The sequence below is a fragment of the Heterodontus francisci genome, chromosome 32, assembly GCF_036365525.1.
Source record: "Heterodontus francisci isolate sHetFra1 chromosome 32, sHetFra1.hap1, whole genome shotgun sequence".
Classification (NCBI taxonomy): Eukaryota; Metazoa; Chordata; class Chondrichthyes; order Heterodontiformes; family Heterodontidae; genus Heterodontus; species Heterodontus francisci.
The window spans coordinates 8,921,025-8,941,926 of record NC_090402.1 but is presented as its reverse complement, the minus strand read 5'-3'; the positions used below and the strand labels follow the sequence as shown (position 1 = coordinate 8,941,926).

The 20,902-nt window shown below is 43.5% G+C and overlaps 1 protein-coding gene across 1 annotated transcript in view; it reads left to right on the top strand.

Annotated features, from left to right (window-relative positions):
• The window catches only part of col27a1b (collagen, type XXVII, alpha 1b), a 592,171-nt gene that overhangs the window by 502,803 nt on the left and 68,466 nt on the right, over positions 1-20,902 (top strand). Inside the window, exons 38-41 of the mRNA XM_068012172.1 lie at positions 3,502-3,555; positions 4,521-4,628; positions 7,045-7,098; positions 11,113-11,166. Of these exons, the coding sequence (XP_067868273.1) occupies positions 3,502-3,555; positions 4,521-4,628; positions 7,045-7,098; positions 11,113-11,166 (270 nt within the window). The remainder of the gene's footprint in view (positions 1-3,501; positions 3,556-4,520; positions 4,629-7,044; positions 7,099-11,112; positions 11,167-20,902) is intronic.

Here is a 20,902-nt window from a genome sequence, read left to right as displayed (position 1 = left end):
TCCCAATACTCCAACTGTTCATTCTGCTCATAGTCTGACCCTGTGATTTTCCAGTTCGATCTCAGTAGAAGGATTAGAGAGGAGTTGAGGAGGAATTTTTTTCACCCTGAGGGTGTTGGAGGTCTGAAAGGGTGATAGAGGCAAAAACCCTTATCAGATTTAAAAAAAAACTCCTGGATATGCCCTTCAGGTGCCCTAACCCACAGGGCTACGGACCAAGAGCTGCAAAGTGAGATTGGGCTGGATAACTCTTTTTCAGCCAGCACAGACTTGATGGGCTGGAAGACCTCCTTCTGTGCTGTAAAATTCCTCCTGAGATAATTTCCTGCTCATTTCTGCTTTTTCCCTACAATTGCCAGCAGCTGTAATTCCCCTCTTCCTCGGTTCTCCACAGTCTCTGCAGGGTTAGCTCAATCAAGACAGGACACACGCACAGCACTGCCTCACCCCAATGTTTGCAGCAAGGTGCCAATGATGGTGTAGTGGTAATGTCACTGCACTGGTAATCTAGAGGCCCATGCTAATGCCCTGGGGACATGGGTTCAAATCCCACCATGGTAGCTGGTGGAGTTCAAATTTAATGAATAATAATCGGGTATTGACAGCTAGTTGCAGTAATGGTGACCATGAAGCTATCATTGGTTGTTGTTAAAAACCCATCTGGTTCGCTAATGTCCTTTAGGGAAGGAAATCTGCTGTCCTTACCCGGTCTGGCCTACATGTGATTCCAAACCCACAGCAATGTGGTTGACTGTTAACTGCCCTCTGAAATGGCCTAGCAAGACACTCAGTTGGGAAAGACAACAAATGCCAGCCATGCCCACGTCCCATGAAAGACTAATAAAAAAAGCTTTTCCTGTTTCCATCCTTCAACTATACTTATGCACAGATTTAAAATTTATTCTTTATTTGGTTGCTCCTGCAATGACTGAGAATTTGGCACCAAAATGGATTCTCCATTGCTTACACTGAAATAAGCTACAAAATGAACAGGTCACTTAACACCCACTATTTCCCCATGCTATAAAAATTATATTGAGAAAGTGAAGAACAGATTTACAAGAATGTTACCGGAGGAAAGATTGAGCATGCTGGGGCTCTTTTCTCTGGGGGAGAAAAAAAGACTCAAAGAAGACCTAATAGAGGTCCTTAAAATCATGGAAGAGCTCGAAAGGGTAGATGTGGAGAAACAGATTCCACTTGTGGGTGAGTCCAGAAATCAGAGGTATAAATATAAGATAACCACTCAGAAAGGAAATCAAAACATATTAGAGAAAAAAAATCAGGAAAGTGAAAAGCTTTACATTAAGACCAACAAATGGTTTACTAATATAAAAGCAAAATACTGCGGATGCTGGAAATCTGAAACAAAAACAAGAAATGCTGGAATCACTCAGCAGGTCTGGCAGCATCTGTGGAAAGAGAAGCAGAGTTAACGTTTCGGGTCAGTGACCCTTCTTCGGAACTGACAAATATTAGAAAAGTCACAGATTATAAACAAGTGAGGTGGGGGTGGGGCAAGAGATAACAAAGGAGAAGGTGCAGATTGGACCAGGCCACATAGCTGACCAAAAGGTCACGGAGCAAAGGCAAACAATATGTTAATGGTGTGTTGAAAGACAAAGCATTAGTACAGATTAGGTGTGAATGGTTTACTAAACTCCTCATTAATTTCTAGAAAAGATAGTGCCCCATTCATTGCTGAAGAAATGGAAAAATCCATATTCATTTGAGTTTGTGAAGTACAGGAGGGTGATTGAAAAGGTGTTTTATACATTTACACATGGGGGAGGGGGATTTATCGGACAGAAGATCATAGCGGAACTGTGCATCACAAGGTGTATCATATGATGTCTCATGCAAATAATAGGATGGTCTCTCTGCATTGCAAACCCTATCATCACATTGAATTTTGGAGACAAATGGAACAACTTTTCCAACAACTTTTAAAGCATAATATGATCACGTTTAGAAGCCGTAACTCCTGTACTTAAAAAAAAAACCTTAGCTTCTAATCATTATGGTATAGAAGATTACATATTAATCAAATATAGTCAGATATATTTTGCATTTGTAAATTATATTAATGGAACATCCGGTGTACAAGTTGCACCTTTCCCCAATATTTAGACAATATTAGGAATATAATAGCAGGAGGAGGCCATTCAGCCCCTCGAGCCTGTTCCTCCGTTCAATGTGATCGTGGCTGATCTGTGACCTAACTCCATATTACGCACCTTTGTCTCATATTCCTTAATACCCTTTGGTTAACAAAAATCTATCAATCCCAGATTTGAAATTAACAATTGATCCAGCCTCAATTGCCATTTGAAGAGAGTTCCAAACTTCTACCACCATTTGTGTGAAGAGGCATTTCCTAATTATGCTCCTGAAAGATCTGGCTCTAATTTTTAGACTGTGTCCTAGACACCATCACCCATCACCCCCGCCCCCCCACCCCGAGAAAATACTGGATTGATGGGGCCTGTGGATCATCAGCATGAGCTTGATTACAACCCATTTCCTTAGAGAAGAGTGCACTAAACCTGTGGGCATTCAAATAAAAACAAGAAATGCTGGAACCACTCAGCAGGTCTGGCAGCATCTGTGGAAAGAGAAGCAGAGTTAACGTTTCGGGTCAGTGACCCTTCTTCCGAACATTCAACTCAATTCAATTTGAACTTCACCAAAACCCAAATTAGTGTATTAAATGGACAGCAAGAGTTCCAGAGTCTGGAAATATAGAAGTTTGCAACTGTAACTTCAGTTATGTAGCAGCTTTCAGTACAAAGACACCAATGATGAGACAGGTCTTGTTTTATTGCAAAAGTGTCCATCCTTAAACACAACTAGAACTTTGAAGAACTTTGGTAGGAATTCAACTGGAGACGGGAGCATCAGGAGATTCAGCAGCCAAATTGCAGACAGCAGCTTGAGTTCAACAACCACAACCTATATTTATATAGCATCTTTAATGCAACAAAGCATCTTCACAGGTGTGTTGTGACTAAAAATTAGATACTGACCCACATAAGGGGATGGCCAAAAGCTTGGTCGAAGAGATAGGTTTTAAAGAGTGTCTTCAAGGAGGAAGGAGAGGTAGAGAGGCGGAGAGGTTTAGGGAGGGAATTCCAGAGCTTAGGGCCCAGACATCTGAGGCATGGCCAGCAATGGTGGAGTGATTAAAACCGGATTCAGGTTCTTCGGATCCATCTCGCTCTCAAACCCACTCATTTCAGCTGATTTGACTTTCACCTGCTCTCACCTAGTGTATTGGACAGGATATCATACACAAATTGAGGTACCTGAACCCCAAGGAGTGGTTGTGTAGGGAGAGGGGGAGGGGATAGGGCCCCCTTGTGAATCATTCCTCCTGTAGCCCAATCAGCAAGCAGAGTTACAGAGAAGCCAGCGACCCAGACCAGCATACCCCCAGACTGTGAGTAATTGCTATACAGGCTGTGCAAAATGTCCTTCATCAACGTTGTTATTCCCATGCAGGGACCTGAAGGAAAACCAGGAAAGTCTGGCGAGAGGGGAAAGCCTGGCAGAAAGGTTAGTCAAGCCTGCATTTTTTTTTTAATCGAATCAAAAAATACATCTTTTTGCCAGCTTCTAGCTCCAGATCTATCTATTTCCAAAATCAGACTGTGGTTATTTACCTCTCTGTCGACTTGTCTTTCATCTTATTCAACTACCCCTCTCTCAGAATTTGGTACACTCGCTTGTTCTGCCTTCTAGATTGGTAATGTATTGTTCTAACATCCAAGAGTTAAATCCAGTTCAGAGTGTCAAACCCATTCACAACCTGTTAATACAAAAGTGGCAAAGTGTTGCAAAGATATAACCTCATGAGCATCATCATGAGCTGTTGAAGGTTCCACATTCAGACTGCATATCAAAATAATGTGAAACTTACAAGGATATGTAATTTCCTCTGTGACCTTGGAAACGATCCATCGACAAACTGTAAAACTATACAGTCGCTGGATGCGAACAGCATTCTTCCCTTCCCCCACAAATGATATTATGGTGGATGGATTTTCTGTACAAATTATTTATTCACACATCATTAAAACAAAATCTGGATAATCAGAGATGGATTGTGTCAGCTGTGGGGGAAAATTTTTTTTTTCAATTCATGTGAAGATGAGGAATTTGCCTTGGCCAGTGCCAGTGGCAATGCTGTAATGGAGGGGAGGCATCTATCTCTGAAAAATAGCTTGTATCCCATCCAACAATAGCTGCATTCCCACTCAGTTCCCTTACACACCACCAACCCATCACCCACTCTTCAAATGACCACTTCTCAGATCAGAAAGGTCTGGCTGCTTTTGCAAGTACCTTCCCCTTCTAAAGTAAAATTATTTGATAAATTCAAGGCACGTGTTTCTTGGACTGCTGTTGTTTGTGATTTATGCTCCCAGTACCTACCTCCCCTTTACACAATGTGCTGGAATCACAGAGAGCTCGCCAGTGATTAAATCCTTCTTAACCCTTTCACATGTTTTGCATTGTAGGGTAGCAAAGGCCACATGGGACATCTGGGAGAGACGGGACCCCCAGGAGAGCAAGGACCCGAGGGGACCCAGGGGCCCAAGGGATCTCGAGGAACGCGTGGAGCTATGGTATTCAGCTTCGTAAATACAGCATGTTTCACTCAATTAAACCCATCGTCAATCTGTTATCCATGAAAATAATGTAAAGTTAGTTCTTAACTTATGAAAGTACTGACAGACTCTGCCTGTATTTCCACAGTTAAGTACAGTAGACTTTATATTGCTGAAAATAGAGACATGTTAAAGCTTTTTGTCTTGCACTCATCAGGACAATCTGCAAGAATACCAATGTAAGTGAAAACAACTTATACTGCATGAGAAGAGAGTGCTGATTCGGCAGCATCCTGTTAGTGGCGAACACCACATGTGTTGCTTCTGCATAGTAGCAGCGTGAAACAGCTAGCTTTACTTGTTGCTCAAATTTTTGGGATACATTGCCCTTCCAGGGTAATTTGACAATGGCAGATCATTTCTCGCTGTATATCGCGCAAACTTATGAATCAGCCTAAGGCTGTCTTTTTCGGCCCTGAAAAGTGCCCAGTTTACCGTCAAGCCAAAAAGACATCCTGCCTATCACACAGAAAGGTAATGTGATATATGAATTTCAATGCCAGTGTGATGCTCGGCCATACTTCCCAAAGACTGGCGGATCGTATCAAACAACATGTCCCTTCTACTGTTTGCGACGGGCAAGGTACAGACCGTACCCAACCAGCCCATGCTTGCAAAACTCAAAACACAGTGTCCAACATTAGATGTGATTCCGTGATTGGACAACATTTGCTAAATAATCCTCAGTGTGCTAAGAATTACACTGACAACCAATTTAAGATTGTCAGTAGGGCTCGCAGTATGGCGTATATGCGCGTACTGGAGGCTGCATATGTTAACACACAGGGCACTGTTCTTTGCAAACAGAAAGAAAATGTACAAACATTGCGCCTGTTCCAGCTGAGCAAAATAAGTGACAGCCATTCGCTGGTTCATTCCTCGGGGCAATGCCTTGATCAATCAGAGCCAAGCTGCCTGGTTTAAATTTTAAACAAGCTTGGCAGTTAACTGTTAGTCACTGTAAACTGGTGCATTCTCCATGGCAATGCCTCTACCAATCAGAGTCCACTTGCCAACCAATCAGCACTCTCTTTTCATGCAGTATAAGTTGTTGTTTTCCCTTACATTGGTATTCTTGCAGATTGTCCTGATGAGTGCAAGACGAAAAGCTTCGACAACATGTCTCTATTTTCAGCAATACTCAAGTTCTGTACTACTAAACGACTATTAGACTTTATATTGTTACATTTAATTGCTGCACAAAAGAAATGTTACAGTCAGGGTCATGTTATAAAAAATGATTTTCTATTAGTGAAGGAGGCACAAATAATGCATGTTAAAACAAAAGTTATGGTCATAGAGTCATACAGCACTGAAACAGGCCCTTTGGCCCACCGAGTCTGTGCCGACCATCAACCACCCATTTATACTAATCCTACATTAATTCCATGTTCCCTACCATATCCCCACCATTCTCCTACCACCTACCTACACTAGGGGCAATTTACAATGGCCAATTTACCTATCAACCTGCAAGTCTTTGGCTGTGGGAGGAAACCGGAGCACCCGGAGGAAACCCACACGGTCACAGGGAGAACTTGCAAACTCCACACAGGCAGTACCCAGAACTGAAGCCGAGTCACTGGAGCTGTGAGGCTGCGGTGCTCGCCACTGTGCCACCTAGTTAATTGCCTGTACAATATTAATGCCAGCTATTGTCTGCTAAGGATGGAATATTAAATGACGATAAAAGTCTGTAAACGTACAATGTCATTGACTGCTCTGTACACTGAACATTTTGCACAGAGGATCTGCACACTAAACAGAGCATTGCACGCAGAGGCTCTGTGCGCTGAACAATATTGCATGTGGAACTGGAACATTGAGCAGGGAATTGCGTGCAGAAGCTGTGTACATTAAACAGGACATTGCATATAAATGATCCATACACTGAATGCGTAGAAGTTCTGGATACTGAACACATTAGATACGGGAGATAAACTATCCTACTACAGCACAAGGTACTCGAACATGAGTCCAGAAAGACTGCAAGTGTTTATTGTTCAAAACGTTTCCAAAAAGAGACCATTATTGATGTGCTAATTTATATTTCTCAAAACTGATAGATTGAAATGGCACCTTATTGAAGACTTTCCTCTATTTTTACAGTGTTGGATAATATAGGTTCGTGTAGAAAGATATAAGTACATGATTTTCCTTCCTCAGCTGGCAGTATCTGTTGTTGAAAGTTCCTTTGAACTTTACATTTCGAGATACTCTAGGTCCTGATTGGCATTGCAAAAAGGAAGCTAATAAATGTATAAAATTTATTTTCTAAAGAGTGGATGAGCAAAGTGATTTCACATTTACAATCGCATGCTTGCTTCCTGATTCAGCTGTCTGATAAGCTTTTCTTCCTTTCCCTCTTCAACAGGGTGCTCCTGGTCGCATGGGAGCTCAGGGTGAACCAGGGATTGCAGGGTATGAGGTAAGGACAGCTCACTGCACAGGTCTGAAAATGAGATAGAACTTTAGACAGTAACGTTTCACAATCTGTAGCCTTCTAATAGATCTGAATGAACTGTGTGAAGACTTCAGTAACGTCACTAAATCATTTTTTAAAAATCCGTTCTTGGGATGTTGGTGATGCTGGTATGGGCACGTTTATTGTACTCAATCACGGTAACATTTTCACAACAGAGTGGCTTCCGATTCCAGTCCAGAGAGCATAAAGAGTCAACCACACTGGAGGTGTGCGTCAGCCTGAATGAGTAGGGGGTGACACGTCCCCTTCCCTCAGGGAAAAGTTTTTCTGGCACAGAAATTATCAGATTTATTGAAAGCAATTTTACAACTCGCTATGGTGGGGTTTGAACTCACAGCCTCCAGCAGTACCAAACGGCAGGTGACATTGGCCGTTGCTGGTTTACCACAGATGCGGCCAAGTAGCTCCAGATTTTTCTGTTTTTATTTTCATATTTCCAAGAACCCCAATTCTTTTGTTTTTTGATCATAACCACTACTTTACTGTATTTTCCTGCAATGCAGAAGGTTGAAATCCTTGTTGCTTGATATCACTCAGTAATCCAGAAAGTGAATTGCTTGTGTTGTAAAGGTATTAGTAACATTGAGGTTTATCCCACAGAAGGAGACCTTTTGGCTCATGCTGTGTGCATCGACTCTTTGCTAAAGCAATCCAAGAATAATCCCACTGTCCCACTGCTCCAAATGTTTATCTACTCTTCCCTTTAAAAAATGTAATTGTCTCTGACTGAACTGCTCCCTTTGGCAAAGTAATCTAACATGACGCTGGCAAGCACGTTACTGAATGAGGCCTGTCAGAAAATCCCAGCATGAATCTGTACCTTCAGGGAAGGTTGTGGGAGGAGTTAGGGAGAAACATTGGGCACAAGAACTGGTTGAAATCACAGACGATCAGCCTTGGTGTTCTATCAGATGCTCCCTTCTAATTGTTAATCGAAATATTCTGCTTACACAGCTTATATTTATATTGCATCTTTAACGTAAGGTGCTTCACAGGAGCATTATAAAACATTTGACATTGAGCCACATAAGGAGATATTAGGTCAGTTGACCAATAGCTTGGTCAAAGAGATTGATTTTAAGGAGTGCCTTAAAGGAGGAAAAAGAGGTGGGGAGGCACAGAGGTTTGGAGGTAACTCCAGAGCTTAGGGCCCAGGCAACTGAAGGCAAGGCTGCCGATGGCAGAGGGATTAAAATTGAGGATATTCAAAAGCCAGAATTAGATGAGCGCAGATATCTTGGAGGGTTGCGGGGCTGGAGGAGATTAGAACCAGGGAGGGGCGAGGCCATGGAGGGATTTGAAACAAGGATGAGAATTTTAAAATTGAGACGTTACTCGACCGGGAGCCGATGTAGGTCAGCGAGCACAGGGGTGATAGGGGAACGGAATTGGTGCGAGTGAGGACACGGGCAGCAGAGTTTTGGATGACCTCAAATGTGACCAGCCAAGAGTGCATTGGAATGGTCAAGTCTAGAGGTAAGAAAGGCATAGATGAAGGTTTCAGCAGCAGATAAGCTGAGACAGAGATAAAGTAGAGTACAAGATATGAATGCGAGCCAGGTACAACAGAGGAATATTATCATCTGATTGATGTGACATTCACTATGATGTAGTAGCAAACACATTTACCAGAAGATATAGTAAAGTTATCTAAGTTTTACAGCACTGTCCTAAGACACACTAGTGTAGTGGTTATGATCAAAACAAAAATAGTACAAATGCTGAATGTATGAAAATAAAAACTGGAAATACTCAGCAGGTCAGGCTTCATCTGTGCAGTCAGAATCTGCAACCTTCTGGTGCAGCATTAGAAATTTGACCATGGCAAGTTATAAGATGCAATCCAATAAATACACTTCTACCCCTTTAAACCTGTAAACGATCTCAGATGGTTGCATTTGAACAGTGGAGCAAGAAAATATTTCACCAATGTGAAAAGGGCATGAAAAAGTGAAAATTGCGAAATAAAGTACAGAGGGTGACCAAAGTTAAACAGAATAAGCTGCGTAGCTTATGAAGTGAAATAACATCCGAGGACTCTGACTTATTTCAAATCTTCAAATAATTTGAATGATCCCAAAGAGCCCCCCAGTGGATAACACTTGGTGATTCGATTTAAAGGAGTAATCTTTCACACAGATCACTTCCATTTTCAACCACCACGCAGAAAAAATGTTTTTCTATCCAAACTTTAAATTTGACCGTATGAATTGAAGGGCCATCCTGTCCTCCCAGTCATAGAGTCATACAGTTATACAGCATAGAAACAGGCCCTTCGGCCCATCGTGTCCGTGCTGACCATCAAGCAGCTAACTATTGTAATCCCATTTTCCAGCACTTGGCCCGTAGTCCTGTAAGCTATGGCGTTTCAAGTGCTCATCTAAATACTTCTTAAATGTCGTGAGGATTCCTGCCTCCACCAGTCCTGCCAACTTCATACACCAACCATACAGCACGCCTCATACCCACTCCCTGAGCTGTGTAACCTCTTACAAGAGGTAGAAAATAAAGGGAAAAAACTGTGCTGTACATTACTTTTGGGAAACACTTTGGACATTTCCTTCTGAACCCCTAAGGTAATGAAGCAAGGCAGCAGGAGACTACAGTTCCCTGTAAATCATCACAATCTCAGCAAACTAGCAACTTTACCCTGTCATTAGAAATAGTCTCTTCTCTTAGTAACAGGTACCCCTGCTTGGGATAATGTGACTGAGACAATCCATGGTGCCCTCAGCGTGATTAAGTGCTTTGACCCATCGGTTATAGAATTTACTGAGGAAACAGGGACTGTTTATTTCCTCATGCGCTTGGGGACCCCAACATTAACCTCATTCATCATCTTCCTTCTGCTGGGTTTTTTATGATGGGATGAAATTTGAAGTTGCGAAAGTGTCCGGTCGATTGCTGAGTGAGGGATACTACAGCTTCCAGACAATAGCCAAAAGGGATCAGAATCCAGACCCTTCACTCATGTTCAGTAACACGCATCAATGTCCTGCACTAAGTTCAATGCATGTCCAAATAGAGAGAAAAAAAAAACTTCTGTAACAGATGCCAGCTTAAAGTGATCAAGCAACAACACATTAAGACTGGGATGATACTTGTCACATCGGAACATTGTCTGCAGTCTTTATTATTGCATTGTACTGATCCATTCTATTAGGAGTGGGAGACTTAGAAGGGAGTCGAGGAAAATATTTTTCACCCAGAGGGTGGTGGGGATCTGGAACTCACTGCCTGAAAGGGTGGTCGAGGCAGAAACCCTCACAAGACTTATAAAGTACTTGGATATGCACTTGAAGTGCTGTAACCCACAATGCTACGGACCAAGAGCTGGAAAGTGGAATGAGACTGGGTGGCTGTTTGACAGCTGGCACAGACCCAATGGGGAAATGCCCTCCTTCCATGCTGTAAAATCTCTTTGCTTTCAATGATTTTACTGGTCCCCAGGTGAGTTAAAATCAAATTTTCGCCCTACAGACAGTAGGAGTAATTTTAAACTAAACACCCATTCCCAGGCGGAGAACTGAGTGGATTGGATCAGCTGCCATCTTACACCTAGCCTGATTTTACATTCGAGACCTTTATCGTAATGCCGCAGGATTGTGTTCGACAGGTGCCATTTGTCTTTCATAAAGGCAAAGTATATGTCTGCAGTGTACATGAGACGTGCCAGTGATGAAGCTGTGTTTATTACAGTGAGATATGGCACATTTACATTCGGAACACCCCATTATCAGACTGAGAGTACTCTCTCCTTGAGATTAGTGTCACAGATTAGTGTAAAGCAAAACAAGCTGTACAGGAGTTATGGTTGCAACCCTTGCAGCCTTTTCTTCTGGTGAATCTTATGATGCTTTCAAATTGCTGGTCTGTAATGCTGTATAACCGCTTGTACCCTTTCGCCTTAACCTGGTTGTTGCTAGAATATTTAAAACTCATTTTTGTCTTTTACAGGGACATAAAGGGTCACCAGGCCCGAAAGGACCACCTGGTCTGAAAGGCGAAAAGGTAACATTGCCTAATTTTTAAAGTTAGCTTTTAATTACTCAGCAGTGAAAGCTCTATAGAAGTTAAATAGTGTTTTGGCATCAGTAAAAACACTAAGCTAAACAGCGAACTGTACATCCAGCTCTGCAGTCTGCAGCTGTTCCCCAAATCAATTCAGTTTATACAATTCGATTGCATTCAGTGACCTATATGTATCAGTTATCTCAGGGACACATGCTCCAGGCTCTTTACTGTATTCACTTTCAATGTGGCTAATTAAATCATGAAACAAACCACTCTGTTAACGCAGCCAGCATCTAGTTCTGTACACATTAACTAGTTGGTCTGCAGTTACACACATCTGGAAATGAATTGTTACGTCGAATACTGAGCTGAATCAAAGATGAAACAGTCTTCATGTGCAGTCGATGGTAGCTTATGGTTTATAATTTATAGCGGTCTCTTAAAGGTCTCTGAATCTCCAGTGCATTGCAGTTCCCTTTAATCTTTCTCGAGGGGAGGGGCCAAGAGGGACCATTTGTTTATTTTCATTTGAACTGCATTTATGTAGATGTTCGATTGTCTGCGCAGGGAGATACTGGAAGTCTGGTTCTGCACCTGTGCTATTGTGTTTCTGAAATCCTCGATGTAGTCGAGTCCAGTATTGCTCAAGTCTAGAATTTGTATTTCATGACCATTAATTGTGGATTTGTGACTTTCGTTTTTTAAAAGTTATCTGCATCGTGGTCTCCAGAAAGCAGCATTTTTAATTTGACAATGACAAAGACTGTCCAGTGAGAAGGTTCTGATATATAAAAATAATTAGAATCATAGAATGGCGACAGCACAGAAGGAGGCCATTTGACCCATCATGTCCGTGCTGGCTCTCTGCCATTGTTTACTCACTTTGAAATCCACTGAGTTGGATTATTAAGGATTGAATTTTAAGTCTTTGCCCTCCTTGGAAAACCTTCCTCCCCACCTGCTTCACTCTTTGTCCATCATCCCTTAGCCATGCATCCATCATCCCTTGCAGCTGGCAGGTTGGGACAGGCAAGTTGGGATCAGGCTACTTGCACTGACTATACCGCGATGGACAAATCTCCCAACCATCGCCAACCCAGGGCATTGATTCACCTCCATACCTCCTCTCTTCATAGCTGAGTTTGGTAACTCAGCACAGTTAGGATAGAACCCTTGCATCTCCATTCTATGCCACTGTAATGTAGGAAATGAAGCAGCCAATTTGCGCACAGCAAGCTCCCACAAACAGCAATGTGATAATGACCTAATAATCTGTGATGTCGGTTGAGGGATAAATATTGGTCAGGACACCAAGCATAACTCTGCTGTGCTTCTTCTTAATAGTGCCACAGGATCTTTTACATCCACCAGAGAGGACCTTGGTTTAATGTCTAATCCAAAACACAGCATCTCCGACAGTGCAGCACTCCCTCAGTACTACACTGGAGTGTCAGCGTTAGTTTTTGAGCTCAATTCTTGGAGTGGGACTTGAACTCCCAACTTTCCTGACTCAGAAGTAGGAGTACTACCCATTGAGCCACTGATGGTCATTCAACCGTGCAAGTTAGGGTATCAGCGGCCAGATGTTGCACTCTGCTGAATTTCTCCCAGCAATGTGGGAATCCTGTGATTTCAGGCCATTTCCCTTTGGCTTCATTTGCTGACAATGCAACCACTAGGTGGCGCAGTAATTGCACATGCGCTAATGCAGGCTCTTCAACTGGAACGTCGGTGTCTGTGACGTTCAGGCAGCTGCCAGGATTAAAGATGGCGCTGCTCAAATTATCACAGGAAATGCTTATGGTTAGATCGTTCTAGCAAACTAACCTTACAGTAAGTTAGATGGAAGCCCAGTAATATGCTATGTAGTTATAGGATACTAACTGTAATCCTCAGATCCATTTAATATTCCAGTAATCCTATTAAATACAAAAGGAATTTTATAATTGACTTTCCACTGGAAGATAGTGAATTGGCACCCTGATCGCTGGAAAAGAAAATTGGGCAGAGTATAAAATGCGCTGCCAATTCGTTATTGTGATTTGTTTATATGACTGACCAGGACTGATTTCACCCGAATGCAGCTATTAGCTCCCACCCCACTGGTCACTCTCCCCCCTCGGCAACTTGCTTTCTCCCTCTCCCCAGGGGCCGCTTCCCCCCCCCCACCTCAGCCACTCGCTCCAGACCTCAGTGCTCCCCCTGACTCCCCTGCCCGATTGTTCCGCGCTCCTCAGCACCCCGCTCTCCGGCCACTCACTCCCTGCTTCCCCCCCCCACCCCTCCAGCTGCTAGCTCCAGGCTGTGCCGCTTCCTTCCTCTTGGCCATTTGCTCACATGTTTGATCAGTCTCCACGTGCTGTGGCCAAGAGGAGGGAAACGGCGTGGCCTGGAGCTAGCAGCTGGAGGGAGGGCAGGAAAGCGGGGAGCAAGCAGCCAGAGAGCGGGGTTCTGTGAAGCGAGGAGCGAAGAACAATTGGCCAGGGAAGTGGGGGGGGGGGGCGGAACAATGAGGTCTGGAGCCAGCAACTGAGGGGAGGAAGCATCGAGGCCTGGAGCAAGTTGCCCAGTGGGAAAGAGCTTCAGCCTCAAAGTCTCCCATTCAGAGTGGGAGGGCTGGATACCCGATGACGCTGTATTGCGCATGCACAAAGATGGACCAGGCGCTGATACGTGATGACGTTGGCGCTGTGCGGTGACGTCATCCGGCGCAGGCGGCACTTATTCCTGGCAAGATGTAACCGCGCATGTGTGCAACTTGGCGCACTCTGATGAGGTCAGTGGGCCGCTGCGTTGTCAGGAATCACTTTGTTTCTCTTTAGATTTTCTGTAAGGGTCCGTGGCTTATAATTGTAGTTTCCTGTTCACTATTGATCCACACTACAAAAAGTACAGTTACATCAGACTGCATTGAAACTTTACATGGTAATAGTTTTCAAAGATTATTACTCCTGATTGTAACTTCCTAAAATCCATAGCTTCTATTTTGTAGAATCCCAGTACCTTTTTCTTTGACTCAAGCTGTTGAGATTGATGTGCAATTTGGATAAATGTATTTCTTACTGCCAAACTCCTATTTCTGAAGTTGCTTCCTGTATTTACTTTGACCATTTGACTTTTCAATCACTTAAATCCGCACCGTTTTCACCTTGAAGACAGCACCAAACTGGGGGAGAGGGAGTTGGATTTCATGATACGTTGTGGTGCCATCAACAGACTTCAGCTCTTAAGGAACTGAAGGACTGGAGATTGCATTGTTGGTTATGTTTTATTACAGTCTCTTTGAGACCAGCTGCTTTCACAGGAGGTCATAGGAATGCATTGCATCTTAAAATTAGAATTTCTCTCCTAATAATTTCCTATATGATCAATTTAACGTTAATCATAGAATCATAGTATAGCACAGAAGAAGGCCATTCAGCCCATCAAGACTGCTGGTTCTTTCAAAAAACAATGCAATTAGTTGCACTTTCTTGCTCTTTCTCCATATCCTTGAAATGTTTTCTCCTTCAAGTATTTATCCAATTCCCTTTTAATGGCTGCTATTGAATCAGTATCCAACATCCTATCAGGCAGAGCATTCCAAATCCTAACCACTCATTACATAAAAACGTTTTTCCTCATGTCGCCTCTGGTTCTTTTGCCAATCACCTTAAATCTGTGCCCTCTTGTTGCCCCGTTGGCCATTGGAAACCGTTTCTCTTTATTTACTCTATCTGCACCCAAAGCTCTGCTTCAAGGATGCTTACAAGCTTAACACGAAGGCTCTAAATGTTGACTATCGCACCTGGGAGTGACTTGCTGGTGAAAGAGGGAAATGGCGACACATCCTGTGGGCTGGTGTGCACTACCATGACGACCAGTTGCTACAGCAGCTCGGCAACAGGTGCCAACGTCAAAAACAACAACTCACAGCGTCACTTGGCAGCTTCATGTGCGGTACTTGTGGCAGAACCTGCCTCTCAAGGATTGGCCTTCACAGCCATTAGCAAAGGTGCACCAAGAGAAGGCACCCCACCTAAATGAAATGTTTGCTGCGTGTCCATCATCTTTCGTAGATGGAAGGATGCCAATTAAAAAAAACCATCATAATTTTGAACATCTCCATCAATTCTCCTCTTAGCCATCTCTGCTCTGAGGGGAACAACCCCAGGCAGCATGGTTCATGTCCTGAGCTACAATCAATTCGTACAAAACACCTTCGTCTGAACGTTTTAGCAGTGCATTCACTTTAAACAGGCTAATGTCTCCATTAAACTAGAAGTTTAAAAAAAATGCATTAAAGCACCAACTGCCATAATTTCACGTGCCATTATGTGGACTCGTTCTTTCCTCTTCAAAGAAACTGAATCATACCTCAGAAAGTAGAGTATGACAAACACCAATATTGCATTTGCAAGCAATGATTTGGTTTCAAAAGAAACTGGCTTAAATAACATTCATTTTATAAAAGGTTCTTGTAAAATTCAATAATGAAATAGGGATGACGGGAGCAACCAGATGAGGTTACCAAATATAGCAATTGTACTTATAAAAAATTATTGAGTTCATTGGAGGGGAATGGAAAAGATCTATTTTTTTTTAAACTGGCTTTAAATATAATTACTCCCATTTTCCAATTGTTCTGATGTTTGGAGTTTTCTTGTTTGGTTTAAAACTGAATGAGTTTTCCAGACTTGGCTAAAAAAGAACTCCGTCCTGTGGTTCATTGCTGACTCACCTCTACATTATCGGCAATGAAAAACAGACTCTGTTCCAGTTGGATTGAAGCCACAGGAAAACAAACTCCCCATGATTCTCTAACAATCCTGAAGGTAGTAACAACTGCCAAATCCTGACAGTCAAAATTAACTTGCTGTCTGCACAGAACCCAGGGAAAAAGATTGCATTTCACTGGAAGATTAGGAAAGAAAATTGTTTCATAATGTCTGGTGTTCTGACTCACAAGGACCGGAGCTGTCTTTTAGTAAAATCCTAAGACTTATTTGTCATCACTTTTTTTTTAAACGAGCCTAATAGGATCATAGAATGATGCAGTTCAAAAGGAGGCTATTCAGCCCATCATACCTTTGACAGCACTTTGAAAGAGCTATTCAATTAGTCCCATCCCCCTGCCCATTTCCCATTGTCCTGAAATTCGTTTTGCTTTTTTATTCATTCGTGGGATGTGAGCATCGCTGGCAAGGCCAGTATTTATTGCCCATCCCTAATGGTCCCTTGAGAAGGTGGTGGTGAGCCGCCTTTGTGAATGGATGCCATCCATCTGGTGTAAATACACCCACAGCGCTGTCAGAGAGGGAGTTCCAGGATTTTGATCCAGCGAAGATAAGGGAATGGTGATATAGTTCCAAGTCAGGTGACTTGGAGGGAACTTACAGGTTGTGGTGCTCCCATCTATCTGATGTCCTTGTTCTTCTAGGTGGTAGAGGTGTTGAAGGATTTGTAGATCTTTGTAAGGTACTGTTGAAGAAGCCTGGGCAAGTTGCTGCAGTGTATCTTGTTGATAGTACACACTGCTGCTACTGGCAGAGGGAGTAAATGTTTAAGATGGTGCATGGAGTGCTGATCAAGTGGGCATTTGTATTGGATGGCATCAAACTACTTGAATGTTATTGGAGCCACAGTCAGCTAGACAACTGGAGAGTATTCCATCACCCTGCTAACTTATGCCTTGTAGATGGTGGGCAAGCTTTAGGGAGTCAGGAGCAATGTTTTCTCCAAACTGCACAGCACTCCCTTGGTACTGCATTAGAGTGTCAGCCTAGATTTCTTTTTGTGTTCAAGTCCTAGAGCATGACTTGAACCAACAACTTTCTGACTTAGGAATCATAGAAAGTTTAAGGCACAGAAAGAGGCCACTTGGCCCATTATGTCTGTGCCGGCCGAAAAACAATCCACCCATTCTAATCCCACCTTCCAGTATTTGGTCCGTAGCCCTGCAGATTATAGCACTTGAGGTGCATATCCAGACTCCTTTTGAATGAGTTGAGGGTTTCTGCCTCAACTATCCTTTCAGGCAGTGAGTTCCAGACTCCCACCACCCTCTGGGTGAAAACGTTTTTTCTCATCTCCCTTCTAATTTTTCTGCCATTCACTTTAAATCTATGCCCCCTCATCACTGACCTCTCTGCTAAGGTGAATAGACCCTTCACCTCCAATCTATCCAGACCCCTGAAAATATTGTACATTTTAATCAGATCTCCCCTCAGCCTTCTCTGTTCCAAGGAGAACAACACCAGCCTATCCAATCTTTCCTCATAGATGCATTTTTCCAGTCCTGGCAACATCCTCGTAAATCTCCTCTATACCCTCTCTGTGCAATTACATCCTTTCTGCTATGAGGTGACCAGAACTGCACACAGTACTCAAGTTGTGGCCTAACCAATGAATTATACAGTTCCAGCATAACCTCCCTGCTCTTGTATTCAAACCTCGGCTAATAAAGGAAAGAATCCCATATGGCTTCTTAACCACCTTATCGACCTGTCCTGCTACCTTCAGGGATTTGTGGTCATTCACTCCAAGATCCCTCACTTCCTCTACACGTCTCAGTATTTTCCCATTAATCGTGTATTCCTTTGCCTTGTTTGACCTCCCCAAATGCATCACCTCACACTTCTCCAAGGTGAATTCCATTTGCGACTTTTCTGCTCATCTGACCAGACCATCAATATCTTCCTGCAGCTATCCTCCTCGCTATCTACCACACGGCCAATCTTTGTGGCGTCTCAAACTTCTTGATCATGCCCCCTACATTTACATCCAAATCGTTAATATACACCACGAAAAGCAGGGAACCCAGTACTGAGCCCTGCGGAACGCCACTGGAAACAGCCCTCCAGTCGCTAAAACAGCTGTCAACAATTATCCTTTGTTTCCTGCCACTGAGTCAATTTTGTATCCACTTTTGTTGTATTTCCCTGGATCCCATGGGATTTTATTTTTTAACCAGTATGCCATGTGGGACTTTGTCAAAAGCCTTGCTAAAATCCAAGTAGACCACATCAACTGCACTACCCTCATCTATCTTCCTTGTTATTTATTTATTTTTTATTTAGAGATACAGCACTGAAACAGGCCCTTCAGCCCACTGAGTCTGTGCCGACCAACAACCACCCATTTATACTAACCCTACTGTAATCCCATATTCCCTACCACCTACCTGCACTGGGGGCAATTTACAGTGGCCAATTTACCTATCACCTGCAAGTCTTTGGCTATGGGAAGAAACCAGAGCACCTGGCAAAAACCCACGCAGTCACAGGGAGAACTTGAAAACTCCGCACAGGCAGCACCCAGAATCGAACCTGGGTCCCTGGAGCTGTGAGGCTGCAGTGCTAACCACTGCGCCACTGTGCCGCCCCAAGTAGCTGTTTCCAGTCCACACTCGCTAAATCACTCCTCAGTTTAGTAAAATTGGCCTTGCCCCAATTGAGAACTCTAACCCCTGTTCCATCACCGTCCTTTTCCATAATTATGTTAAAACTGACTGAATTATGATCACTATCACCAAAATGCTCTCCCACTCCACTCCTTCCACCTGCCCATCTTCAATTCCTAAAACTCCTTCCACCTGCCCATCTTCAATTCCTAAAACTCCTTCCACCTGCCCATTTTCAGTGTCAGAACAGTGGGAGACATTCAAAGGGGAGATTCAAGAGGTTCAGAATAAACATGTTCCCACAAAGAAAAAGGATGAGGCGGCCAAATTTAGAGCCCCATTGATGTCAAGGAGCCTACAGGGTAAGATAAGGCAGAAAAGAAAAGCTTATGTCCAACACCGAGAACTCAATACTACAGACAGCCAAGAGGAGTATAGAAAGTGGAGGGGTGAAATCAAAAAGGAAATTACGAAAGTAAAGAGAGTGCATGAAAGAATATTAGCAAGCAAAATCAAGGTGAACCCAAAGATGTTTTAAGTCTAAAACTGTGCCCTCTCTTGTTGGACTTGCTACATACTGGGCAAAGAAGTTCTCCTGAATGCACTTCAAGAATTCTTCTCCCTCAACTCCTTTCACCCTAAAACTATCCCAGTTAATATTGGGGTAGTTAAAATTCCCTACTATTACTGCCCTGTTGTTCTTGCACTTCTCAGAGATTTGCCTACATATCTGCTCTTCTATCTCCCTTTGACTGTAGGGGATGGGGTCTATAGTACACCCACAGCAGTGTGACTGCCCCTTTTTTGTTCCTTAGCTCCATCCATATGACCTCATTTGATGAACCTTCCAATATATCATCCCTCCTCACAGCTGTAATAGTTTCCTTGACCAAATTGCCACTCCCTCTCCTTTATTATCCCCCTCCCTATCGCGTCTGAAAACCCTCTAATCAGGAACGTTGAGCTGCCATTCCTGTCCCTCCTTAAGCCATTGTTTCTGTAATAGCTGTGATATCAGACTGCCATGTGTCAATCTGTGCCCTCAGCTCATCTGCTTTATTTGCTATACTCTTTGCATTGAAATAGATACTCTTGAGCACTGCCAAACTCGTTTGTATTTTCTAACCTTCATTTCTTCTCCTGAGTCTTCCAGACTCATCCATTAATTTTCCACTTTCTATTTTAATTTCTGATTTTGTCCCAGCTGAGTCTACCCTCCGGTTCCCATCCCCCTGCCAAACTAGTTTAAACCCTCCCCAACAGCACTAGCAAAACGTCCCGCAAGGAACTCAGTCCCGGCTCTGTTCAGGTGCAACCCGTCCGGCCTGTACAGGTCCCATCTCCCCCAGAGCCGGTCCCGATGTCCCAGGAATCTGAAGCCCTCCCTCCTGCACCATCTTTCCAGCCACACATTCATCTGTCTTATCCTTCTATTTCTATACTCACTTGCATGTGGCACGGGGAGTAATCTGGAGATTACTACCTTTGAGGTCCCGCTTGCTAATTTGTTACCTAGCTCCCTAAATTCTGACTGCAACCTATGTCGGTTCCGATGTGGACCACGACTTCTGGCTGTTCACCCTTCCCCTTCAGGATGCTCTGCAGTCACTCAGTGACATCCTTGGCCCCAGCACCAGGGAGGCAACACACCATCCTGGAATCACGTCTGCGGTCACGGAAACACCTGTCTGTTCCCCTGACTATTGAATCACCTATCACTATGGCTCTCCCAGTCTTCCCTGTACCCCCCTGTGCAGCTGAGCCACCCGTGGTGCCATGGACTTGGCTCTGGCGACACTCCCCAGGAGCAAGAGTACTACCCATGGAACCACACTGATTCTGGAGCTGGCTTGGGTGAGCGATGGGGCAGGTGGTGGGGAATAACGTGCTTCCCTCAAACACCATCCAAGCTATTCCTTGCTTGTTGTTTGCACATGTGTTTGAGTGACATGGGGTGGGAGGGGGAGCCTTTACTAACCTTCAGATATCTCTCTATCCATGTCACTACTTTGCCTTTAATTTAATCTTCATAGGTCTCTTATTTCACACTTTAGCAAATGCTTTTTGAAAGTCCAAATAAATTACATCTACTACATTCTCTTTGCCTGTCGGCTCAGTGACTTCTTTACAGAATTTAATTAAGCATCAACTGCCCTTTACAAATTCACATTGACTGTCCAGAGTAGCTCACACTTTTCTAAGTGCTGAATCATGTTATAGAGTCATAGAGTTGTACAGCACAGAAACAGGCCCTTTGGCCCACCATTTCCCCGCCGGCCATCAAGCCTATTCATTCTAATCCCATTTTCCAGCACTTGGCCCGTAGCCTTGTATGCTATGGCGTTTCAAATG